General features: G+C 39.8%; 1 protein-coding gene across 1 annotated transcript in view; it reads right to left on the bottom strand.

Annotated features, from left to right (window-relative positions):
• Nucleotides 1–26,656, bottom strand: part of LOC308283178 (transient receptor potential cation channel subfamily M member 4-like) — a gene marked incomplete at both ends in the record, with an annotated part of 28,170 nt that extends 1,514 nt beyond the window's left edge. The window contains 23 exons of the mRNA XM_080723556.1: nucleotides 1,265–1,427; nucleotides 1,683–1,876; nucleotides 2,113–2,290; nucleotides 2,621–2,795; nucleotides 2,972–3,104; nucleotides 4,380–4,495; nucleotides 4,948–5,164; nucleotides 6,472–6,587; nucleotides 7,228–7,370; nucleotides 7,890–8,019; nucleotides 9,666–9,764; nucleotides 11,139–11,204; nucleotides 11,545–11,709; nucleotides 12,327–12,430; nucleotides 14,484–14,586; nucleotides 14,939–15,069; nucleotides 16,055–16,247; nucleotides 16,513–16,646; nucleotides 18,146–18,335; nucleotides 18,794–18,953; nucleotides 19,689–19,750; nucleotides 21,421–21,567; nucleotides 26,534–26,656. Coding sequence (XP_080579682.1) covers nucleotides 1,265–1,427; nucleotides 1,683–1,876; nucleotides 2,113–2,290; nucleotides 2,621–2,795; nucleotides 2,972–3,104; nucleotides 4,380–4,495; nucleotides 4,948–5,164; nucleotides 6,472–6,587; nucleotides 7,228–7,370; nucleotides 7,890–8,019; nucleotides 9,666–9,764; nucleotides 11,139–11,204; nucleotides 11,545–11,709; nucleotides 12,327–12,430; nucleotides 14,484–14,586; nucleotides 14,939–15,069; nucleotides 16,055–16,247; nucleotides 16,513–16,646; nucleotides 18,146–18,335; nucleotides 18,794–18,953; nucleotides 19,689–19,750; nucleotides 21,421–21,567; nucleotides 26,534–26,656 — 3,242 coding nt within the window. The remainder of the gene's footprint in view (nucleotides 1–1,264; nucleotides 1,428–1,682; nucleotides 1,877–2,112; nucleotides 2,291–2,620; nucleotides 2,796–2,971; nucleotides 3,105–4,379; nucleotides 4,496–4,947; nucleotides 5,165–6,471; nucleotides 6,588–7,227; nucleotides 7,371–7,889; nucleotides 8,020–9,665; nucleotides 9,765–11,138; nucleotides 11,205–11,544; nucleotides 11,710–12,326; nucleotides 12,431–14,483; nucleotides 14,587–14,938; nucleotides 15,070–16,054; nucleotides 16,248–16,512; nucleotides 16,647–18,145; nucleotides 18,336–18,793; nucleotides 18,954–19,688; nucleotides 19,751–21,420; nucleotides 21,568–26,533) is intronic.
• Nucleotides 26,657–27,558: the final 902 nt, after the last annotated feature.

The raw sequence follows: 27,558 nt of genomic DNA, 5'->3' as shown, positions 1-27,558 counted from the left end.
AACCTGGGGTCGAGACCCACTGACGGTTGCCACTCGCAATCATGTCATTATCATCTCACCTGTCAGTCATCTGCTGAATCCTCTGGTCAATGCTTTCCCTCTGCTGTTCCAGATTGCAGTCCACCCTGTACACACACACACACACACACACACACACACACACACACACACACACACACACACACACACACACACACACACTTCAGTACATGTATTACAAACAGATCCATATCTGTATTGACATGAAGTCATTATTATCTCACCTGTCAGTCATCTGCTGAATCTGCTCAAAGGTTTCTGTCATCTGTGTCATCACGTTGTCCACTCTGTCAACACACACACACACACACACACACACACACACACACACACACACACACACACACACACACACACACACACACACACACACACACACACACACAGTTTAATTTAACACAGCACAGCACAGCACACAACAGCACAGTGGTTTGGTCTGGTCAAATATTACTACACCTACAAGACTCACTTTGTACTTTAGTTAAAGTAATGGAATAGAAATAAATCTAAAGTATATACCGGTATGCTTTAAAAAATGCTCCTTAAATATTCAAAAGTCCAAATAAAGGTGCATTTTGTTTAATATCAGTGAATTGCTGTATTGAAATTAAAACGAAAATAATAATAATAATAATAATAAGTATTTATCAATTACTGAGAAAAATAGATCTACAAGCTCACAACACATCACATTAGCTTGTAGATCTACTATTTCACTATATTCACTTATAGATCTTAAGTGGTACTGTACTACAGTGCAAGTGTAATGATAGATTGATTGATTGATTGATTGATTGATTGATTGATTGATTGATTATTTTTTGATTGATTGATTGATTGATTATTTTATTAGACAAAAATAGAGAGTATATAGAAAGTATAGTCAATACAATAGTATAGTCAATACAATTGAAAAGTAGTACAGTACAAGCAAGCACAGTTAAACACCCTGCTTAAAAGGAACATCCCAAATAAGACCTTTTACGGTCTTTTTTACATTGGAAGCCCCTTTCCTAGAAATGTAGCCTTTTACGGTCTTTTTTACATTGGAAGCCCCTTTCCTAGAAATGTAGTCGAGTGTCAAGTGTAGTCGAGTCAAAAGTATAATATTTGTCTTGCAGTGCAGTGAAAGTCATCCAGAAAGACTAATACTTAAGTAAAGTACAGAACAGTACTCAAGTAAATGCACTTTATTAGTGTCCAGCTCTGGTCATCATTATCTTACTTGTCAGAAAACTGCTTAAACTTCTCAGAGTCACTGCTTCCCTTTGTCTCCAGCTGGGCTACGAGGAACTTCTTTTTGTGGCTGGTCTCCCAGTCCTCAATTTCTCTCACTCTCTTCTTCTCTCGTTTCTTACGTTCATCTGCCCTATACTGCTTCACCAACCCTTGGGGGGAAAAAAGGTAAAATTATTATCATGCACCACCAGAATGGACACCAACGGTCCTATAGTGACAATGTCAACAATTACAAAAGTATGAATAAATGTGCCTGCCTTGTAATGCCAAAACACTTATTGTAATGCACCATACTTAATAATCACATTCTTTATTCCTGCAAACTTCTGCACTTTATTGCACCGTGCAGTTGATATAATCATCAAAACGTGCGGCTCATAGGACCACTCAAATCAAATACTGACCATCAATCCAGATGGGTGAGCTGGAAAGCTCCCTGTGGAATTTCTTCTTTAAAAAAGAGAAGAAGAGATAAAGGTGGTTGATGATGATGAAAGGAGGAGCCAAAACAGGACGGAACTGGTATTCCATGATGAGGTTGTAATGCTGGAACATCCAGTAGTGGTCGCTCTTCTCCTCCACCTTGGTGAAGGTGTTGCTGCATGGAGGATTGAAGGGATAAAACAACAAACTATTAAAATCGTACTCAGGGTTGATAGGATCTTGCATTCATCATGTTTCTGCACATCTTTGGAGATTTGAAACTTGAGGAAATAGATGGTGTGTGTGTGTGTGTGTGTGTGTGTGCGTGCGTGCGTGCGTGCGTGCGTGCGTGCGTGCGTGTTGATCTTGATATGTTGAAGCGTATCAAGATGCATACAACAGGGTACTTACGTGAGCATGGCGATGAGCAGGTTGATGAGCAGTATGGTGGTGACCATCAGGAAAACCACCTGCAGAATGATCACCAGCCAGTTACTCAGCCAGAAGTTGTTCCTGCATGGCTCAGCACCGCCCTCTATCTCTGTCACGTTGGAAGTGCAGTTGTTGACCATGTCCCAAGGTAATCCCACTTTGATCAAAATAACAGAATTATTATTATTAATAGTATAATAATACATTACAATACATTAACAACTGACAACAGTCAGCATATAAAACTCAAGTTGAAATTGAGATTATGTGGAAGGCATTTTAATTAATTCTAAGTTATATACTGTCTACACAACAGTATAGGCCTATAGTTAAAACAAAATGTTGCAGTTATCAAGTTGAATCTATATTGTGACAGTAAAGATGCTACAAAGCTGTGGTAACCAACCACATTTTGTGCAGAATATCCACACACATGTACATGCACGCACACACACACACACACACACACACACACTCACACACTCACCATCTATTTCCTCAAGTTTCAAATCTCCAAACATGTGCAGGTATGGTCTGTAGAACACTCGACGGAAGACACGATCTAGTTTGGAATCGAAGTCATATATCAGCCCCTGATTGGCTACTCCATATGCCACTATCCACACCCCCAGGAAGAAGATGAACGAGAAAACATCTTTCATCTGAAACAAGACATTTAGTTTTGATTTACTGTCTGTGACCTCTCCTTCTGCTCTTGCTTAGCACTAGAGGGGAGGGGGAGGTCACAAATGGAATTCATTATAATATCAGAGACCAATGCGACCATGCGACCCTCACAGCGTGATACAATAACATCATTATTTGTCTTATATCTTACCATTTTGCCAAAAATTATGATTTTTGGTCCCATCTGTTTGTGAACAGCGAAGATGTGAATGAGACGGAGTGTGAAGACCATGTAGTCGATACACAGGACACATCGTCCAACCTCATAGGACCACTCAAACATCCTGAAGAAAAAAGCAAATACATTTGAACAAAACTTCATTTTTTTATGAATTGAAGATTATCATCACTGTTCTGGCATTTCTCATAGCTCTCTATTTACTTCAATCATGGTGCATTACAGGCATACATGTCGATGCATGCGATTGTGTGGATGGAAGTATGTCTTCTGTGATCCATATGTGCTGACCATATTGACTGCTTTCATTAAAAATTGAAAACCTGACTTTGAGGCTTCCCTGCCACATTATGTAATATTATATGCATGATGCATGTGCACAAAACAGGTGATGGTGACTTGACTATGACTGCATAATGTTGCTCAGACAATCAGTATTTATTTCTTAAATAGGTACAGACAAATGCCATTACCATATCCGCAGGTAATGGGACCAGCACCTGTTGTGTTTGTATTGTGTGTTTTAGGTATAACTTAGCCAAAATGGAGTTTTCTATACATTTTCAAGAACGGTAACTTCTAACTCCATTTTAACAAACCATCCATTGAAAACATTTTTTTTTTGAGAATATATCGTATACAGAGAGAGAGAGAGAGAGAGGTACCCGAAGCAATCTGCAGGCCTTTCACAACTGATACATGGACATAGACAGAGGCTTCCAAATATGAACACAAGCAGTTAACATTTGTAACCAACAGTATAATAGCACCTTGGCAAGGAATGCCTCTTCCAGACTGTGGACACACACACACACACACACACACACACACACACACACACACACACACACACACACACACACACACACACACACACACACACACACACACACACACACGGTCATTTCAACTGCTATAGACAGTCTATAGAGAGATGCTTAAAAAACATCTAAAGAACTTTTACGTTTAGACCATTCAGTTATAACCCGGTTGTAGCCTAGCCGTTTAGATGTATGTTAGACCTCTATTAGCCCAAAAAATGCTCAGTGGCTACTGTATAACTACTGTATCAGAGACCAAACATGCATGTGTATCTGCACAGGCAGAGGCAGCCTTTTCAGTAACTTATCCTTGTATTTGATTGTGTTGTAAAGTTAATTTTTTAATGTTGCACACTATGATTGCATGGTGCTGGAGTCTAATGAACACTTGAGCTCCATTAATGATACTTATGGGTCCTGATGCCACAATGTTTACTGTTTATTTTATTTTGTATTGTTCTGTTCTGTCCTTGAAGTACTTTAGTACCTAATAATTAATCATTTATACTGTTCTGTCCTTGAAGTACGTTAGTACCTAATAAATAATAATTTATACCAACCTGCAGAAGAGACCAATACTGAACAGAATAATGGCAGTGAGGTCATACATGTTCCAGACATCCTGCAGGTACAGCTTCATCCTCTGGCGTGAAGTCATGTCGCGCATGAAGAATGCCTGAATGTTCATAAACACATCAATCAAGCTGAAAGATTACAGCTGAATATGTCACATGCACAGGCAGCTTATACTTTATGTTTCACCCTTTTCAATTTAAATGGGCCGACCCCTTTGGGGTCTCCAACTGACCAGGGGCCTTTTTTTTCTTCTTCTTTTTTTTTAATAACATCAAAAAACTCATTTTGATAACTGATAATGATGATGCATCTTTTACACTAGCAGCAGTAGGCTACTGTGTGTTATATTTGGAAATGTGTTGTTGGGAAGTGCAGCTGGGAACTCAATGCATTATATTAGCCTATACATTTGTGTTCATTGCTGCTGCCTAACCCTACAGGCACTCACCCTTCGGGCTTGTGCTTGTGGCAACGCAGGCGGTACAATAATCATGTTAACCCACACCCTCTTGTGTAATATTGCTTAACTATGCGAGGCTACCTTCCACTCACCTCATAGATCTCCTCACATAAGAAGGTGAACACCCAGAAGTACAGCACATATTCACTGATGGACGGCCCACTAGGGGACGGTGGCTTAAAGTCCACCAGCAGCACGTAAGCAAACAGGAAGAGGAAGGGGAAGTACATCACTGCATTCCCCACAAAGGAAGTGACGGGAGCATTCCAGAATTGATGCCATCTTGATTTGACAAAGGAATCTGGATCCCTGCAAGGTGGAGCATAATCATACACAGTCAACTATAGTCTTAAACAAAGTGAATTAAAGTTATACTGTGTAAGTTGCTAAACTAGTGGTCAGTGGCGGTATTGCTTTTTTCGGCAGTTTTTCGCCCGGAGTCGTCACGGACCACCGCCGCGGACCACCGCGGCGCCGCAAACCACCGTGACGATACGAATCCGTGGAGGGATAGAACCATGGTAGAACTTAATTTTCTGGCCAGGATTTGGGGATTAACCCTTTGTAAGCCACGGGGAGCCCCTTAATGTTAAAACCGTACCCTATCGCACATCCCAGCGGGGAGTCTCAGCCACGTCGTACTTTCCCGGACTTTGTCATTAAAACCGGAATAAATGATTTTCATCCGAAAATCGGCGATCGTCTAACCTTCCCTAGTCACCACTTGTGCATCGATAGCTCATGGCTGGGCTGAGATGAAGCAGAAGTGATGTCATTGGCCTTTCCTTTTCCAAGGCACATTACCCTATTCGCTTACTGTCTGTACCCTGCTGCTCCTACAGCAGCCATGCTAGGGGCTATGCTAGCGAAACTTTTCAGTTCTGTTTTTGAGTCACACATGGACTATTTGCGGGGACATTTACGTGAACGGATCGCGCACGCGAAACGCACGGGGAGATCGATGATCGGCCAAAACACCCATTCTATCCCAACGGAGATCGAGAAAATCACGGTGAGTTACTGACCTGGGAAAAAAAAAAAAAAAAAACAGCGGCGCTGTTCAAGATGGAGGGACTGCGGGCTCATGTTTATAAACATAATATTATGTCTCAGATCACAATACAATAATAGAAATCTCACGGCTAATCTACCAACCCCCATTCTATTTCGGCTGTCAACCTGTTAAGAGGTTAAGAATCCTTCAGATCCTTCACCATGGTAAACACTGTAGCTGAGGGAAGCTACTTCCTGAATATACGGCAGATACGCCTGTGATTGGCCGGTAGTGTACCATGTGTTTATGATCCGCGATATGATTGGCCAACGTATACACAACGTATACGGATGATGCAGATGACGTCATTTTGCCGGGAAATTCTCCCCCCCTCACGGCTCATAGAAAACATATAAAGAGAAGGCTTTGAAGCTTAAATAAACGGAGTGGGGGTTCTAAAACTTTAGCGATTTAACAGTTAGGACAATTTTAAGATTTGTTTTATAAAAAAAGTTACATGGTATAACTTTAATATATAGTTTTAGTAAAGTAAAGTATAATATGCATAATGGGACAACAAGTGTATTATTGTGTTAAACATGCAAGGTAGGGTGTTGTTTACCTGGTGAAGGTGATGAGGTTGGTGAAGCAGAGTGGAAAAAAGAAAAAGGTGAGAAGTACTTTCCACACTGCTGTGTCCTTCTTCATGTCACCCCACCAAGCCTGAGACAGCGTGGCCTGAGAAGAAGAATGGTCTGTTTTAGCTGTTTCAGTAGGGTCATGAGTTCTACTAATGTCCTAACAGTTTGTTCGCGGCCTGACCGTCTGTCTGCATGCTGACATCACTGATACTTAACAGTGTCACCACCATGGTAACAATACCCAACTGACATCACTGACTGACATCACTACAGTGCCCACATTTTTAGATGACATCACAGACTGGCCTGGACACGGAACACCATATAATGGCATAAAAGAGTGCCAGCCAGACAGACGGATACAACGGGTATTGCACAACTGGCCATCGATGGTGACTATTCTGCCCAATGGGCACCGGTCTGGGTTCGCCAACGTTACTTCTGAGACTGAGTAAACCTTGCCTCATTCGCAGTAATGAAATTACTTGAATTCTCTGCTCTGGTCCCGCCCCGCCCACAGACCAAAGAGAACCAGACTGAGATGTGAAGTGAAAAAACAAGCTAACACTGAATGTAGCGAGTCAGTCTGGATTCCATATACCTCCACTATTTTCACGTTTCATTCTTTGATATATTTAAATGTAATTTTATAATTAAAATGAAGGTCATTAAAGCTGAAACCTTGACCAAAATAGTTGAGGATACCAGCTGAACCAGCCAGTCAGAGATGGACCAACCTCTAATCCCTCATGTTTGAAGAAGCTGTGTGATTCAACAGCTATGCCCATCCGGAAGCAGTTTGTGTCCCATACTGGAGACTTTCTGTTGAGCAGCTCAAAGGAGTGACTCTCATTGCTCTGGCAACATGAGGCCAAGATACCTGAGGTTAGGAAGACAGCACACAGGAAAATCATGATAAAGACATACTGGCTGTATGGTCGATTTAAATAATTAGATATTATATTAATATTTCCATTCCATGTTCCAATGTTTCCATAGTAGACATAGTCTCCATAGGAGCCACCAGGGCCGTGCAGAGAGCACTGAGGGAGCAGTTGGTCAAACCTCACGAAAGGGCACCTAGTCTTTTTGTGGGGGTCCCTCGTGCCATTTCACACCAGAAATGTAGTACAGTGAACTTAGCATGCTTGCTGACTGTCTCAAATGAAGTTGTTTGCAGCTGCAAGGTTAACGAGGTGGGAGGACACATGACATCAGGTGAAACTAAAACTGACAGATGGCAGCCAGCTCATTTTAATTATTATATCTAGTGAAATTATAATTACTCATGGGCCCCCCCCCCCCCCGCAAAAGGGCACTTAGAGGCAAAAGGGCAGCACCCAAAGCACAACATAAAAAATATATAATAATCAGTTTGATGAGTCATTCAAGGTCTCACCATGTGCTCTGTCCTCAAACGTCTGTGCCAGCTTTTCCATGGAAAGTTTGGTGTCTGTCTGAATTTCCAACTTTGACATCTCTTTAAGCATCTTACAGGCACTCAGTGCATTCAGCACTGGCTCCTTTGCCTGGGAGATGGACAGAAAGACAGAAGGACAGATGGACAAAGACACAGACAGACAGACAGACAGACAGACAGACAGACAGACAGACATAGGGACAAAGGGACAGAGGGACAGATGGACACAGAGAACTTCAATGTGTTGTGCTTTGAACCAATGATTACACATTATTTAAAAAAATAAATTGTTAACCAATGTTGATTTCATGTCACAATAAATAATGTTTTAAATTCGAACCATGCCTGTCACTCGTTACTTTTATGTGAGGAGGCAGGCCCCACCCGGTAGGGACAAAGATACCAGAAAAATAAGACAAGTTACAAGTTGTAAATGGCGCGATAACAATGCATAAGCAGAAACAGAACAGATAGAGTGGAGAGACACAATAACAAGGGAGAAGCAGAATCAGAAAAGTGGTTTTCAGAAGCATAAAAGCAGTTGAACAACTGAAGTTCAGGAGGCAGAGAAACACACCTTAACTCCGCCCCTCACGCCATCTACCTGGCCCTTAACTCCACCCCCATGTCATCTACCTGGCCCCATTTATACTCTCACAAACCTCCCAGAATCCTCTATGCTTTTCGTATTGGGTTCCACCCAGAGCCTGCTTCCTCCTAGGAGGCTTGACTACGGATTTTCCCCAGGACTAGTCACCATCCCAGACAACTCCCACACCTGCCACAATCTCCAGTCCGCCAATAACAACAATAGCATTAGTGCTAGTTCTGCAAAGTCTGCACGGTACTGCTGCTATTCCTAACCATACTGTACCAGAACCATCTGTGGAGTACTATGGGACATGGTCACCTCAGTGGACTTGCCATTGAGAAAGCAAGCAGACCTGAAGTAGGCAGACTTTTTTTTACCAGTCTGCAAAATAAATGCTTACCAATAGCGTTCTTCACAAATGTGTTCATATAGGCGTCTACTATCACCTCTCAATTAGTTCTAACTCAGCTCCCTTGGGAAACTTTGTGGGAGCCAATCAAAGTTGGGGTACCCAGAGGGCAACAAAAATTAACCAATTAACCAATAGTTCTTAGTCATTTACTGCTGGCTATGGCCACACCTTTCCAGGGGGCCCATCCATCAAATTGTGGAGGCGTAATTGTCACTTATTTATCTTTGTTGAGTGGTATATTTTCATTCTTGGGGTTCTTAGAAAGTTAAATAAAGACATTCCATGTTCTTCTGTTGTGTTTACTTCGCGTAATTTGTATAATTAGCTAATTATTGACCCAAAAAAGTCTATGTTTGTGATGTCCAGCAACTATTACTATGGTGCAGTCATGTAAACTTTCCTCATTAGATTAAAATGAAAAACATATGCAAAAAATAGAAAGTGGTGCATTTTTATTTGATTATTATATTAAGCATTTCTAAAATATATTATTTGAATATTATATTTCTAAAAGACTGGTATATAGATGTTGTTGTTTTCTGTGCTTGTGTGTGGCTATTGTTGAACAGTAGCACTTTAGGAGGCTTGAAAAAATGGGCAAAAGAAAAAAGAGGCAATGGTTTAACTGCAACTTGAAGATGAGTCAGAATCGCGCAAAGACACCCGAACTGACCCAACAAACAAGCAAACAAACAAACAAATCAAATAATAAATGAATCCTTAAGCCTTCTCTGAGCATCAGGTGTTTTACCATCTCCCAGAATAAGTCAGCCCAGTCACTGTGGTTCAGCAGGACAGCCCAGATAAAGAGTTCGGCCCAGGGGGATTCACAGGGCGTCTCTTTAGCCATCTGGGGAGAGAAAAAAGGAGAGGAGAGCTGGAGGATAAGCTTTAAATGACCACTGGAGGAGTGTTTTGAACAAATACTGTAAAGTAGGCTAATATTGCTATAGAGCCTATGCCCTTTTTACAAACATTTACAACAAAAACAGAATACAGAAAACAAGCTTACACATCATTTGTATGTTGTCTATAGTGTTACCAAGTTAATCAACTAGAATTAAAACTAGAAAAGAAAATTTCTAAAAGTGCCTGCAGCTCGCTAAGTCTGTGCAACCTTGTGTAGCGGTTGGTGTTAGTGTTTCGTTTTGAGAGGGTCGTTCCCCCTGAAAAACACGTTTTGGCATGAAACGGTTACATTTTGCGCGTTTGTGGTGCCCCCTATGGGTCGAAGTGGAAATGCTTTTGGGTATATGTTCAGGATAGCGCCCCCCACTTGTGGTTAAAATTTGGTGTTGACTGGATGTTTCGTTTGGGATTTATGGCTACTTCTTACAAAACGGGCTCCTCCCGCTAACTTTGGAACCCTGTTACGGAAGAACGGTATGGACTATCAAAATATCGTTTAAATATGTTTATCGCATGAGTCCATAGATCGTGTGTATCGATTTTTGTGACATTTGGAGAAAATATGTAGGAAAAGGAGCAAAAAGTGTGTTTTGAAGAAAATTCAAAATGGCGGAAAATCTATCCTGACGCAAATGGGCGTGGCCTATATGAGGAGATGCGTCATGACCCAAGGAATCCAGGGAAAAAGGAATTTTAATTTTCCAACCCACGGTTCAAGAGTTACAGGCCGAAAGGTAAAGTGGACTGTTATAGCGCCACCATGAGGCCAACTGACGAAATTATGTTTTATTTAATCCTTGATATCATTATGAATCTCCTCTCCAAGTTTTGAAACTGTAGCCCCTATGGTTTGCGAGAAAAAAAATATTGAATGTGAGTTTTTGCGATTCCCATTATAAGTCAATGGGTAAAATTAATTCACTAATAAATTAATATCAATTAAACGATACAACTTTTCTCTTAGAAAAGTAATAGCACCCCATTCCCGGCCGAGGCGCACGTTTTGATGTATATATTGCGGCGGTGGTGTAAATCGTGCGGCACTTATTACGTGCCGAAATTTTGTCGGAACATATATATAAGTATGGCGGATTACAATAAGTGTTTTGCCATTGCATGGCAGGCACACTTAAAAAGAAAAAAAAAATCTCCAGCTATAATATAATAATAATATTACAGCATAGTAGAGGCTGGCTTGTAGATCTGCTATGTTCACCGAGTGTTCAAACCCAGAATAGTGACGCTAGGGTTCATGTTCAAATAGTGGATGAGACAACGTACTGTAACAGTATTATAATTATGTTCAGAAGAATACCTTCTTGCCAGAGATTAAGTAGAACGGCTTCTCTTCATCCATGGACATTTTCAAGACACGTGACACCTGGAGAGACAGAGAAGACGCAAAAAGATGATATAAGAAAATCCTGTCACCTTCCTTCCTTTCTTTCTTTCTTTCTTTCTTTCTTTCTTTCTTTCTTTCTTTCTTTCTTTCTTTATTTATTTATTTCAGAAAGAAAATATCATACAGTATATTTGTTCAACAGAATTATCAAGATTTTATTATTCAACAATGAATTACACCTAGCTCTAACACAAAGTAGATGCTGTTATTTTAATTCCCCACCTCCAACCTTACAAGATTAAGTAGTGAGTGAAGGTCATCTCCTCAGAACCACTGATCAATCAATGATTATAATATATTTGTTTGAACCCAAACCCACCTCCAACAGGCTGATCTCTTTCAGAGGGTCTCTGCTGTAGAGTTTCTCCAGGATGCCGTAAGTCAAGTACTCCTCGAAGTTGAACTTCTTCTCAATGAACAGACGTACAAACTGTGTTGTGTCATTGATCAGTGCGAACGTCATGCAGTCCTTCAGAGCGTCATCCTGTTGGACACAGTGGAGATAAAACAGGATTATCTTAAAATGTAGACCAAAGAAAGACAGACAGACAGACAGACAGACAGACAGACAGACAGACAGACAGACAGAGAGAAAGAGTGAGCGAGGGAGAGAGACGTCAAGTGCGATCGGAGGCAGTTGTCCACCTGTGTTGGTCCTCAAAATGGCTGGTGTAGGACTACAAATGCAACCCATGAATACCGGTATGTCCACACCTACAGTATATATCCAATTGTCCAAATATTATATAGGTATATATAGACATCACATCAGAGATCTACACAATATATGGGCATTAATGGGATACGGACAGACAGACAGACAGACAGACAGACAGACATAGAGAGAGTGTGTGTGTGTGTGTGTGTGTGTGTGTGTGTGTGTGTGTGTGTGTGTGTGTGTGTGTGTGTGTGTGTGTGTGTGTGTGTGTGTGTGTGTGTGTTTTAAGCAGTAAAAGGTTCTTTGTGTTAAATTAGTTAAATAATTACAACATCATTTTTGTTCTGCAGTATTACTATTTCTGTACCACTAGGTTGCAATATTTACATGCATTGATTACTGTATATGTGTGACTTCAATATTGTTGTGATGTTGTTTCTCACCTTCCAGTTGATCTCGTCATCATTGAAGAGCTGACTGCTGACGAAGTCCACTCTGTTCCATCTCATTGCCAGAATCAGCTCCTTACTGTAAGGGAAGGTATTACCTGATGCATGGTGCTTACTGGCTGAAACACACAAATGCACACACACACACACACACACACACACACACACACACACACACACACACACACACACACACACACACACACACACACACACACACACACACACATTGACCAATCAGAAGAAATGCGTCAAAAGATAGTATTAAACTAGAAGAGAAAATTTCTAAGAAATTTTAAGTGTGCCTGCAGCTCGCTAAGTCTGTGCAACCTTGTGTAGCGGTTGGTGTTAGCATTAGCGTTATTTCATTTGACGCAACCCGCGTGTCTGTATGACAAACGGTTCACGAGATCAAGGGTCACTTCCTGTTTGGTGAGGGGCACTTCCTGTTTGGCGAAATAGGCCCCAATTAAGGTCATGGACGATTAATGAATTAAAGCTGCAAGCAGCGATGACCAGGCCCTCGCAGCTCTACCCACGTCACAAGGCCAGCAGCCAATCAGAAACCAAACAGGAAGTCAGCCATTTCGACTAATTAGTGGCGTTTTGGAGCATTTTTGGCCGTTATCACGGGTCGCACTTTAACGACAGTTTTTTGAGAAAAAATTGTTTTGTGAGAAAAAAAAATTGAGAAAAAAACTTTTGAGAAAAAGAAATTTTGAAAAAAAAATAATTTTGAGAAAACAATTTTGAGAAAAAAAAATTTTGAGAAAAAAAAAATTTTGAGAAAAAAAAAATTGAGAAAAAAATTTTTTGAGAAAAAAAAATTGAGAAAAAAATTGAGAAAAAATTTGAGAAAAAAAATTTTTTGAGAAAAAAAAATTTTTGAGAAAAAAAAATTTTGAGAAAAAAAAATTGAGAAAAAAAAATTTGAGAAAAAAAAAATTTTGAGAAAAAAAAATTGAGAAAAAAAAAATTTTGAGAAAAAAAATTTTTGAGAAAAAAAAAATTTGAGAAAAAAAATTTTTGAGAAAAAAAAATTTTTGAGAAAAAAAAATTTGAGAAAAAAAAATTGAGAAAAAAAAAATTGAGAAAAAAAAAATTGAGAAAAAAAAATTTGAGAAAAAAAGAAAAGGTATGACACCAGCCGCAAGTCTGTACGACAAACGGTTCATGAGTTATAGAGGCACTTCCTGTTTGGTGAAGGGCACTTCCTGTTAAAGAGGGGGCGAGGCTTAATCAATTACAGCTCATCCCTATTGGTCGGAAAAAGACCAAAGTTGTGTGAGCATTTTACATTTTAAATGACGTTGCTAGGCAAAAGTATGGCAGAGTTATGTGGCGCCAAAGTTTCTGTTTTTTTTTCGGAGTCCCCCATTCAAAGTCAATGGAGTTTTTGGGCGTTGTTTTTTGCGAATTACATCGCAATCGTAAAGCGGATCGGAAAGAAAAGTAATAGCACACCATTCCCGGCCGAGCCGCACATTTTGATGTATATATTGCGGGGGTGGCGTAAATCGTGCGGCAGTTATTACGTGCCGAAGTTTCCCCCATTCTAAGTCAATGGGGTTTTTTGGCGTCGTTTTTTGCGTATTACGTCGCAATGGTAACGCGGATCGGAAAGAAAAGTAATAGCACACCATTCCCGGCCGAGCCGCACGTTTTGATGTATATATTGCGGCGGTGGCGTAAATTGTGCGGCAGTTATTACGTGCAGAAATTCGTGGCGAAAGACTTAATTAATGACTTAATGACTTAAGTATGGCGGATTACAATAAGTGTTTTGCTATTGCATAGCAGGCACACTTAATTAAAAATGGCTGACTTCCTGTTCGGTTTAGGTCATGGCACTTTTTTTGTAAGTAGAGACATGATATTGGTGTGTACCGATTTTCATACATGTAAGTGAAACCGTATAGTGGGGCTGCAATGTTGTCATTTTGTAGGGGGCGCTATTGAGCCATTAGGCCACGCACCATTTTGTGAATATTAAAATACATAGCTTTTCGCCACTTGCGATGGGTGTTAAAGTTTCGCAGCTTTCCAAGTAGGCTATGTTTAGCGCCTCAAAAACACGATTCAGTATCACAGTAGGGCTTCACACTACTGTGTTGTCAGTGCTCAGGCCCTAAATATTGTTCTATATTGTACCTGGCATCAGGGCTTTGATCAAGACTGTATCAAAGTCTTCTGGTCTCTTCCCTTCTCCGTGGTAGAATGTTATCAGTTCTCTGTTCTGGTAGATGCTCCGAACCTGAGGGCAGAGATTGGCAGTATTTGTAAGACATGTACTGTATTTGAACAACTTTTTTTTTTAATTTGTATTTGGCTGGCATGGAAACAAATATATGTAATTGTATCAAGATACTTTTTGCTGGGAGGGAATTTGGAAAATCATAGAAATCGTGCACTTGGTGATACGTTTGACATTTTTGGTATGTTCCCACCTAACTACAACAACAACAACAAACAAAGCAGCCCCTTATTTGATTTACTTTTTTGATCACAGGTTGTTGCCTTTAAGCTTCACAGTGCTGATTTGACCAGAAAACAGACAGTCAGAAGTATCTCCCTGTCATTGGCTAAGTCCCATCACATTCTCTTACCTGTTCAACAAGTTGATCTGTCTGAGCTTCAGAAGGGAAGTGTTTCTTGACCAGTTCTGTCACCCTAACAACATTGTCGTCACCACCATTCTCCAAGACGTCGCTCAAGAGGTCGGTGACACCTCCTGAACCTGCCAGCACCAACCATGGTGTGGAGTTCTTCAGAGACAGATCCACCCTCTGATGAAGAGAGAGAGAGAGAGAGAGAGAGAGAGAGAGAGAGAGAGAGAGAGAGAGAGAGAGAGAGAGAGAGAGAGAGAGAGAATTATTCTGTATTAGTTTTCTACTTATATACAGTAGAATATCACATGAATGAATATTGTATTACGTACCTCCAGCACGGATGCCTCTCCTGATTCGAGCATGCAGAGGACAGGAACCGTATAGCTGTCGCTGTCTGTAAGAAAATAAAATGTTAATTTTATTCAATCATAACTCAACTGGGAAATTATCTCCTTTCTCATTGCTCTATGTACAGTACAATTCATTTAAAGCTGTAGCACACATGTATCATATTTCTACATATCTCATACAGTAAGTGAATAGTAGGCCTAATGGAATATGTCTATATTTTTCAAACTTTTATTAGATTTTGAAGGTGTACATTTGGCCTCAATAGTTAATCTGACATCAACAGGAAGTGTACAGCGCAACCTGGTTCTCACTTTTTTTTTCTCAAAAAAATCCATATTGTCTTCACTTTGTGGAGATATTAGTTTGTTTCCACTGGAGCCTGAAGGCCTCCAGTCACTTTCTGAGAGCCGTAAAATAATTGATATTCCAATGGAGTCGAATGACCTCATGCTTGAAAACAAAGTCTTCTTTAATACTGTATGATAGATGTTTTATATGAATTATGATTCCATTGATTTAAAAACGTGATGAACTGAAAAACACCCTTTGATTATTAAAAAGGTCAGATGGAATAATGACTAAGAAAATAATCAATAGCCGTTGCATAACTAGTTTCTTGTAGCAGTTCAACATAAAGACAACCTGCTGCTATTTTACTACTTTTAAGTGACCTTTTGACATGGGCATGGCAAATACAGACAGTATATCATGCTTGAGTTAACTCCACTAACAAACAAATCATTAACATCCACCAACTCTTACCCCCGATGTGTTGTTTGTCGGGAATGTGTTGTGTGGAGATGTGTTTCTCTAACTTGACCCAGAAGTTCTTCTCTGCTCCTTTGCGACCTTCACTCCCATCATCCACCAACAGGAAGTACGTATGGTTCTTCTGCAGGCAACAGTCACTGGTTGTGTCTTCGACAGAGTACGGAGCATGTGCAAAGTTCTTGCCCTGAGATGGAAGAAAAAAGGAATCACATCTTACATTTTTTTGCTTGTGCTTCTGATGAGTCTAACATGGATGGGGGTGGGGTGCTCACGTCAAGGCTGAATTGACTCAATATGGATCCAAGACAGGAAGTTGTGAGTATATTTAATTAAATAATATACAGGACAATTAATATCAGTACATACAGTACAGCACGGTACACTATATTTAAGAATGTGATGTAAATATAGTAGAGTTACTGTAGCAAGAATACTAAGTGTGTCAATACCTGAGCATCGACCAGCAGGTTGCTCAACTGGTCGATCGACCAGTTGAACGCCAACTGGTCTCTGTTATGCACAACGCCCCAAGGACTGATGCCCACCACATGGACCCCGGGGTGGAGGTCCCTCACAGCCTCTCCTACACATCTCCCCAAGCCTTTATCAAATCCTTCTGTCAGTATCCAGACTCCTGTATGTGTGTGTGTGTGTGTGTGTGTGTGTGTGTGTGTGTGTGTGTGTGTGTGTGTGTGTGTGTGTGTGTGTGTGTGTGTGTATATGAATGCACATTTGATTCAGCGAGAGAGAGAGAGAGAGAGAGAGAGAGAGAGAGAGAGAGAGAGAGAGAGAGAGAGAGAGAGAGAGACAGACAGAGAGAGAGAGACAGAGAGACAGACAGACAGACAGACAGACAGACAGACAGACAGACAGACAGACAGACAGACAGACAGACAGACATTAAATCATCAACATTCTACTGACCTCAACAGACAATTATAACTCCATTCATGTGATCAGGCTGAAACTTTGCCCATATTTATCAAGCAACTATACTATTGTTTTAAAAGACACTAACTGCTTATTATAAGCAGACATGGCAACCCAGGTACATACAGAGCTCAGAGCGCCAACTACTGACACTTTAATGCAAGGACAACAGGAAACCAAATGATGTCTTTCAGGCAAGCTTTTTCAGCCTCCGCCTCTTTCAGGATATGAACAGGAAGCCGGGGGCGGGGCCGGGAATAAGGTGAATAGGCCTGTGTATCACCAGATCCAAAAGCGGTGCATGTCATATGTTGTAATGTAGGGCATTAACGAAAAAGTCAACAAGTCGACTCAGTCGACTTCATTACACAAGTCGACTCCCACCAGAGAAAGTCGAAAGTCGAAATTAAAAAGCAAAAAATACTTTCTATTGTGAAAATAGCAGATCTACATGCGCTACATATGAGCATGTAGATCTGCTATTTTCACAATTTCTGCCTCTATATATTTGACAATATGGACAATGTTTAATTTGCCATTTTAGAGGTATTAAAAAGTACTTAAATTGTCACTTTAGAAATGTGAAGATACCCTCTATACACTTAAACTTTATGTTGGTTTGTTTACAGTTGAGTGAGAAAACAATGTTGAACATTAATTTAATCATCTGGGTACCCCCCAAAATAATTGGGGGGTTGTGTGTGATGTGATGACATCATCAAACGATAAAGTCGACTTCAACTCAACTTTTTACTGAGTCGAGTCGACTTGCAAAAATAAGTCGTTAATGCCCTAATATGTTGCAGCTCATGCTACAGACATAATAACAACCAGACAAAGAAGCATAGTAACGAACATAGTAACAAATGGCCACAAATTGCCACGCATAGGAGACGATTTGACCACCGCTCAAAAAAAAAAGCAATGGTTTAACTGCTATTTGGAGAGTTAGAATCATGCTAAAACACCCGATCCGACCTGGAAAATGCAAAAAGACAAAACATATGCAAAACATTGCATATGGGCTGGTCCGAATATGATCCCCCCTTCCTGGGAGGACACACACACACACACACACACACACACACACACACACACACACACACACACACACACACACACACACACACACACACACACACACACACACACCTGTTTTGTTCATGACAAGTCCCTCTGCGATGACCCTCTGAACCCAGGGTTTGACCTCTGCACTGCCGTCTCCTCCCACCACAGACACCACCAAGGTGGGTTGGTTGGCCTCCCACCCTTGATCTGTAATCCTCCGAGTCATCATGTCGAAGACAAGGTAGGGCTCCGTATCTGATGACAGACGCAGGAACTAGAGGGGACAAATTAGAAGATGACAGTGATGAACATGAGCAACCTAAATACACTATCAACTTTTATACCAAGAGACGGGTTTTACTCAAACATTAATGTTTGTCTATTGTAATTGTGTGTCTGTGGGTACAGTTGTGTGTCTGTTCGCGCATCTGTCTGTCGTCTGTCTGTCTGTCTGTCTGTCTGTCTGATGTCAACGGTGCTACTAGATGAAGTTTGCCCCCCCCCCCCTCCCTCTCTCTCTCTCTCTCTCTCTCTCTGTGTGTGTGTGTGTGTGTGTGTGTGTGTGTGTGTGTGTGTGTGTGTGTGTGTGTGTGTGTGTGTGTGTGTGTGTGTGTGTGTGTGTGTGTGTATGGTAACAACCTCCTGTTGATTGAATAATGTGAAATCAATGATTAGAGACAAAGTGTCATGAACCACAGAGAACATTGATCACATTGTCGGTCAGAAACTTACACTCTTCTTTCTTTTTTCTCCCAGAAACGGCAACAATCCAAAAGCATCAGTGGGCTGTTCAGACGAGTGCAGCTCACTGGTCCACTCAGCTGTTTCCTCGGCTGTCTTGATGTCTGCTGGATGTTTGTCTCTGAGACGTCCACACTGACACTGTCCATCCCTGATGACACAACAGGACAATACATCAACACATCACCACTGCTTCGCAAAGTGGGGTCTGGGGACCCCAAGGGGTCCTCGTGGAGGGAAACCAGGGGGTCCCCAGCAATATGGGGAACAGTTTAAAAGGATATTTCACTTGGTCATTCCCTTGTCTAATCAGGCTTTTGGGAGCACCCGGGAATGTTTTTTAGTTGCTTGATTCAGTATTTAGAAATTTGATATTGATTTTATCAGACATGCCCCCTTCCTATATGAACCATGCATTGTAACTCCAACTCCAATGATAGATTCCATGAAAACACCCATCCTTTGTTTCTCACACAAACATGTCCATATATGGGCATTCCAATCTATGCATGGGCTTAATATTGATGACATCAGGGATCTCCATATATGGGCATACAAGGGACAAGGAAGGAATGTGATGTCACAATTTGATGTCACAACTATGTGATGTCATAGGTCAGCTATAGACCTTGATGCGTTATGGACAAGATACAGACAAGATGTGATGGTTTTCATAGTAAACTGTGACCTACAATCGCAATAATAGTTGTAGCCTAGCCTACGAATTATAATAAATATTGTGGAGCAAGACAGCCGGCCAACGAGGACTGTGATGAGTCAATGCCATAAATGCCAGCCATTAACTCATTGGCCGGCATTTATTTATTAAGATACCTATAGAAGAACCTTCTATAAAGTTTAATGTTTATCAATAAGGTTTGCTTACCTGGAAGAATCTTCTATAAAGGTGTTGCACTCTCTTTTCTTGAAGTCTTTTGTGTTCCATCTCTGAAACATATTAGACACAGGTTATGATATGTTATGTCTATATAACATTTAGAATAACTGCAATGTTCAATGCGTATACTCAAGTAAATATTTATGAAATCCTAAACGACAAAGTACACTTAATTATCTTTACATCACTACATTGTTCTATTGGGATTTTACTTGAGTATTTCTAATTTCCAATACTTTTACTTCTACTCCACTGTGTCTCGGATCCAAATAGTGTACTTTTACTCCACTATGAGTATTCGAAAACTTTTGTTTCTTGTTACTTTGCAGATATAAATGATAATATTGCAAAACACACATTTACTTTTGCCCTATTTCATACCATGGCTATTTAAAAATGTGAAAATAGCAGCTCTACAAGTGTTGCTATTTTCAAACATTCTAGTACTTTTACTCTTTGGTAGGCCTATATTTTGATGCACTTTTACTCAAGTGACATTTTAAACACAGGACTCGTAACAGAGTATTTTTTTACATTGTGGTATTTACTTAAGTAAAACATTTGAGTACTTTTCCCACCACTGCGTACAATAAAACACTGTCATACTAGGCTACTGTCTGTCAATCAAACACCATTAACCTGCAGTGTTACAAAATGGGACATCAAAGGCACATTCAGTTTCAGTCCAAACACAGAATTACATTATAGCATGAATGCACACAAACTTGGAAGGCTTAGAGCACAACTTCTTAATGGATCATCTGTGACACACTTCTGAGTTTTGTATGTCTGAACCAACACTGTATGCACTGACTGTTAAGTAAATTATTAATAAGTTAAATAAATATGGATATGGATAAATCCATAACCAAAATAAGACAGAGACGAGCCAAAGGACTATCAATAAATTGCTGTATTTGAAGAGAGTCAGAAAAAGAGACAAACAGTGAGCTACCATCCTAGTGGCAGCTTGATAATTCTCTCTCTTCCAAGATGGAAGTTAACATTCAGTATATAAAGAGTACAGTTATGACATGTAAGATCGTGGGACTTATTGACTCGTTCCCAGATCATAACAAGAAGACAGACACGCAGAGTATTGGTAATTTTCCACTAGTGACACACAGTATAACAAAACATGATCTCGTAGTCAGGGCAACCAAAGTTGCCATGACCTGTAATCCATTAGCCTGAACTTACAGTATACGACCAAAATATGATCTCCTATACTGTAAGTTCAGTTCATAATATAACTTATATGGTCATATGGGCCTCATACACAAATCATACAATTATGAATCATAATTCATATCTAACACTGACAGATCAAAGAAGCGCTGATTACCCACAAGTGTGTGGCTGTGCGCCCAATGTCCATGCACACACAAGCACGCACCAGACCTCTTTCATGTTCAGCTTTTGTACAATAAATGGTGGGGTAGGGTACTACTTTTATAATTAGAATTATTTGTCAAATGTTCATTTATAAGGGCCAAGGATGTTGGGCAGGCCATTAAAAAAAAAGAAAAAAAAGCCTGTGCGTGCTGTCTGGGGTGAAACTCAAAGGCCTGAGTAGACGTTAAAATTAAGATGACCCAAACGTGTTGGAAAGCAAAGATATCCCGTAAAGCTCTTCATAAAGAACATGTTTCATGTGTGTGAATGCCTCCTGTTCAGATGCAGATTTTTTTTGTCTTCATAAAGTTATTAAATAACCCACCTTCTGTTCAGATGCAGATGTGTTTCCACCATCTTCTTGAGGTGGGGTCAGAAGGTTCTCCATCTCTATTCCCACTTCATGGCCGCTCATCCTCTCTCCTACTGTGACTCTGGAACTTCCAATTCCCTCTCTCCGTCTCTTCTCCTCCTAGGATGACACATATCATTGTTGCTTACAATTAAGACCTAAAACTTCTCCTCCACTCCTTTCCCCTCCCCTCTCCCTCCCCTTTCCAATCCTCCCATCGGCTCCCCTCTCCTCCCCTTCCACCAGATCTCCCCTATCCTCTCATCTTGAAGTGTTGATTTTGTTGACTAAAACAATGACAAAACTATGACAAACATGATGACTAAACACAGGATATTTTTGACAACTTTGCGCTCGACCGGCTACTTCTCCCTTTGCGTTTGTTGTCTCTTCTTGGTTGGTGCATCGCTATGATCGGAGTCTTGCCCAAGGACCCTTCGACATTAACTCAGGGGGAGCCCTATAGCTATAAGAGACATTATTTTAAAGAATGGGCTAACTAAACATTGAAGAATATAGGCTACCTCTCCTTTTCTTTAATTAACATGTTTTGAGGCATAATTTATATTTTTACATAATTGACACAAGGTTATTTTAAAGAATGGGCTACCTATTTTTTTTAAGATACTGTCAAATGTTATTATTTTAATGTGTTAACAATTTGAATATTCATACAGAACATAACTCAATAACTATATAGAGCAGAGGTAATTTGTATGTATTGTGGCTAGGAGAAATGCTTTAGATTAATAAATATAGCCTATTATTTATAAAGCAACTTTGTGAGTATTTTGGGGTATTTAGTGTCTCCAAGAGGCCTGGTAAAGTGTCCTTTTTTTGCAATTCAGAATATGTGTTTAGCTGAGTTTAGAATTTAGTAAAGGCACCCTATCCAACCCCAAAAAACATAACATTTTTGACCCAAACCGAAAAACCCCAAAAGCTCCCCCTCACCCTGCATGGCAGTGTCCTCTTTTTGGGGATTCAGAAAATGAACCCTACGCTATATAAATACACCATTCACCATTTATTACACATAATAAGCAGCAGGCATTTCCCTATGAGTGACATGACAACAATCAATGTGATCACACAGGTCTGTAGCTCTGAGAGTGTACAAACAGAACCAAATGTACCCATAATAGTGTGGTTGCTTAACCCTGGTTTTTGCCATTTCTAGTCCAATGAAAGTTTTTTGTGCAAAACAAATGCTTGCAATGGATTCAGAATCATGACAATCCCCTAGTTAGACCCCTCACATCCTACTTAAAGCAGATTTTTTTCCTGGGTATTTTCCTCGTCGATGGGAGCCCAACTTGATATGGATAATTCTATGGGTAAACTTCAAAATAAAGTTTGGTACCCAGGCTAAAATCCATTGTTAGGTCCTAAAGAAGCCTCAAAAAAGGTTTGGTGCTTTTATCCGCTTCGATTCGATAATTTTGTTAAGCCAACCCACTATAAGTTATGGGGGTCCTTGCAAATAAAACATTTGAGGGAGTCTTCTAGTGCTAGAAGACTCCCAATATGACATAGTGTCATAGTAATACATATTCTGTGCAAAGGACTACACATAAAGCTTTAATGTCGGAGACACCGTAGTCGCAACTGCCTGTTAGAACACAAAATATATGTTTTAAGAGTTGTTAAAATAGTAAAATAGTTGCCGTGGGGATGTGGAGGGGTAGTGCTTTCAATTTGGTCGCGGTGACTAGTTGTCTAAATAAACATACTGTGATACTACATTTCTATCAACAGCAGTGTCATAATGTACCTGCTTTAATGTGAAATTCCCAATAAAATTACATAAATTTAAAAAGCTTACCCGAGCTTGTAAGTTGACTTGATTGGCGTCTTGAAGATGTTCATCAGCTGCTGCCAGTTGGGACTTGATGACCGAGGAGCAATCCAGAGGTCTCGGTCACACAGTGTGCTGCGTTCCAGACTGTCAGTTGCATTATAACCTGCCTATTGTCCTCTTGCACCCCGTGCAATTGACTCCGCCTGGAAGGGGCGGAGTCAAACGCTGGTTCACACAGCTCCTTTTCCGGCTAGCTTCCTGTATATTGTAAAAACAATAGGAGTTAAAAGCCATATATTTAACTGATTGAAGTAGTTATTTTTTTATTTACTTTTTATGTCAAGACTCTGTCTGGTTAAATGCGCCTAAATACAACAGACATGGCCATTAAATGAGACTTATAACTCAATTAGTGTCAACATAGTATTGTTAGACTCACGTTGATATTCTGGATAGTTATGAATATCTGCCAATAGCATTTGGGATAAGATTCTTGTGTTATTTACTCTGAAATTACAACAAGTATTTTTTTAGTTTAAAGGAGTAGTTCACCCCCCAAAATGACTTTTTTTCTATTGATTAGTCATGCCATGGAGACTAGAGTTCAATATTTTTTTTAGTTTTTTGTCGCATTCCTAAGACAAAAATGTGATAACAATAAATTTACCATTCCGGATGGTGACCCGTTTCGAAACGGGTCACCATCCGGAATCAATGGGGGTAAATTTACTCAAATAACATTTTTGTATTAGGAATGTGACAAAAACCCAAAAATATTATTGAACTCTACTCTCCATGACATGACTAATCAATAGGAAAAAAATCATTTTGGGGGTGAACTACTCCTTTAAACTCTTGTTTAAACTCCACATAAATGTCACATGATGTCATACTGCTAAGTTCACTTTTCCAGTTTTGCAAAAACTGATCTTTCAGCCTTTGTTCGACAGTAGTTTCAGCCAGTTGCATTTCTGGGTCAGCCAGATATAGGACAGAGCACAGTAGTCCAGTATCGTCTTAACTTGAGAGACCCATGGTGACACATTTACACCTGTGTTAAACAGGTCATGCAGACAGTTTTACATTATTCTGATCAATTTACTCTCTTTGCCTTCAATCTAGCTTGCCCAATAGCCGATGAGTCTAAGGTAGTTATTTTTACTTTCAAAATATACTTGAGAAATCTAAGATGTAATTTTTCTAATCTTTCAATTTTTTCAAACCCCCAGACTTCAGATGCATACCGCATACATTATAAATGACATTTTTCGAGGAGGGAGTACATGGCACTTGAGGCCTGCTTGTGCAACTACTCAATAGTGATCTTAAATGAACCATTATAATTCATAATAACTCCAAGATATTTAAAACTATGGACAAACTCAAAATGTTTTCCATTACAGTCAAACTTCAAATTTTTGGCGTCTGTGACCTTTGTTTTTTTTCAATATTCATTTTCAATTTCCACTTTTCACAGAAACCACACATCTGATCTATCCCTTCTGTAATCCCTCCTTTGTAGACATGACAATCGTGTTGTCCGTGTATAGCAGTGGCATAAGCTGGAAGTAGTAGTGGGGCGGTTAAGCTCATTATATGGAAGCCAAGGTATTGTGCATTTTATGACAGAAGCATGAAACTTTCTACAGTGTTTCTATATACTATGAAGTTTGTTTTCAGACGTGGAACCACTTCTGAATTAACCTCTGGGAGTTGTCAGGGTCTGTACAAATTTCAGGGCTCTCAAAAACATGTTTCCGAGAACAAAGGCATTATATCATAAAGAAGAGTTGTGGAACCCACTGGTCATCATAAATGTGCTTTAATAAATTAAGTCAGCTGTATAGAATATGTTACTTGGGTTTCGTGTCATGCAAACACACCTCACACAATCACAAAGACTCAAAAACTGACTTTCTACACTATTTTAATTTTACATTTGATTGAACAGTTGACATCTCTTAACCTACACCTGTTGTAGTAAGTAGTACCTACCCTACAATGACATCATTAGTGAGGCCTAACATTCTATACAAATGTAATTGCAATACATTTTTATTTAAATATTATTGTAAAAGGCAACTTCTTTAATGGCGTTTTTGTCAATTTTGAGTATACACTAAATTACACAATTCAAAACACGCATCACACCAAAATGGATAACATGGCAGGTCAAAGAATAACAGCAAGACTGGATAAGAACATTTACAACATTGAACATGTGTAATGCTAAATATACAATATGACAATACAATTGAATATAAACCAACAACACTCAATGCTGATGGCAAACTGTATCGTCCTGTGTATTATTTAGTAATGGAAATATGTGTAATCAGTAAACAAGAAGCACTCTGGTATGGTCAACTGATTTGAAAACAAATAATACAATGTAGGCATATGTAATAACAGTATGTATGAAATAACATACAATTTTGGTGAACTTAACTCGAGTTTCACTAGTGAGGCAATACTCCTGATCAAGATCTAATTCTTCATTGTCAGTTTCTTCATTGTCAAACTAGCTTTTGTACCAAGCTGCACGGGCACATCCATATGCTCCACTTCAGTAAAGCCCTCTTTTATGACAGAGACAATGCCCTATTGCACTGGTTTACACTTGCCTGTAAGTGGAAACCAGTGCACAAACTGTTCCAGGCATCTGGCCTGAAGAGGTTCTTAAGTTTAAAGCTGGGGGACCAACCTGCCTTCTACCATGTGCCAGCCACAATTCATTGGTGAGGGCTTTGGATACCCTTGTTGATAGTGGGTCCTCATGATGTGCAGAGTCAAGGCATCACTTGTTGGCGGCAATGTATCAATATTGGCTCTCCGTTTTCAAAACAGGCCACAGCAACTGCATGAATTGATTTGCTGTTGATTTGGGGTCATAGAGTGTGCATACAAACTGCCAGTGAGATAGTAGCTGTACTTGATACTTCATCCTCACCAAAGTTATGGAGAAGTTGAGGGCTGGAACAATTTCCAGGCTATCTTTTTTCCTATAGTGAACTGGCAGTGAGAGCATTAAATGCTAACAAACCATTTAGTATCTCACTTGTCATTTTGATATCTTGAACTTGTTCATGTATCCACATTTCTTGTCTCAGTTGGTATGCAAACATAAGAATCAACACCAGCACATCTGTGTCTCTGCCCGACAATGATGAGCCTCTGATAGCCTTTGGTTGTTGCATCAGCTGAATGTATAAGCACAGTATGTGAGTAACAGCTTCTTTGGACTTAATATGAAGCCTGCAGTTGAGGAACATCAATCATAGCTACTGATGACACCTTTTCAGGATCCTCAAACCCTCCACTAACACCAATTTCCTGACCATAATTGAGAACTTTCTTCTCTAGCTCATTTGATAGGAAATGGGTCAGATTGGCTTTGTTTTCATCCATTTCAATTAAGCTAAATATCCTGGCTTCACATACTTGGTTCTGAATTGTTCAAGCTTGGCATCTGCACTGTTAAGGCTTGAGGATGTTTTGGGTTTTCTCTTGGAGAGGCTGTCGTGGAAGTCTTTATTCTTTGTGACCAGTTGGTTCCCAACAAATTAAGTGATAATTTTCTTGCCAGACTGCAGCATTTCCGAGGTCCTTCAGTGTATCTTCTGAATCAACATCACCAGTTGTCAGAGACACTAGATCATAAACATTCTCCTATTGGAAGATGTGCTATCTTTTGATTCTTGGTGTCTTCATCATCATGTGTCAGTCCAAAACATGATCTGGTATCCTCTGCCAAGGTTGCACAAACACGTTCATTGTAGGTGATGGACCAACGGTTTATAGCTCATGTCTGTGATCATAAGCAGCAAACCAGGGCACCATGCTCTTGAAATAATATTCACCATTACTCTTGCCAGCATCAACTAATATTAGCTTTGCTATCTGCATTTTCATTACATTACCACATTAGCAGTACATTTACATATGCAACTTTGCTCAACATTATTGCAGCAAATTTAAAATAAATGGTCAGTACTGATTTGTGAGATTACAACCAGGAGGTGTTATGTATCTGCAATGTAACAAGAAACAAAAGTTTTCAAATAAGTGAAAGTATTGGAAGTATTGGAAATTAGAAATACTCAAGTAAAAAACTTTAGTAAATGTACTTAGTTACTTTATACCACCGATTGTATGTAACAACGAATGGAGGTTAATCATTTTCATTGTACTTTAAGGCAATAAAGTATTATTTAAATTCTACTGTTCATTTTGTAATAATGGCATCACAGGTTTTACTGGGCACATTTCATTGATGCTGATGTTGATGTGGGCAATTGGCCTAATCCATG

This window comes from Nannobrachium achirus (genome assembly GCF_963921795.1).
Source record: "Nannobrachium achirus genome assembly, chromosome: 4".
Taxonomy (NCBI): domain Eukaryota; kingdom Metazoa; phylum Chordata; class Actinopteri; order Myctophiformes; family Myctophidae; genus Nannobrachium; species Nannobrachium achirus.
This window is presented reverse-complemented; position numbering and strand designations above follow the sequence as displayed.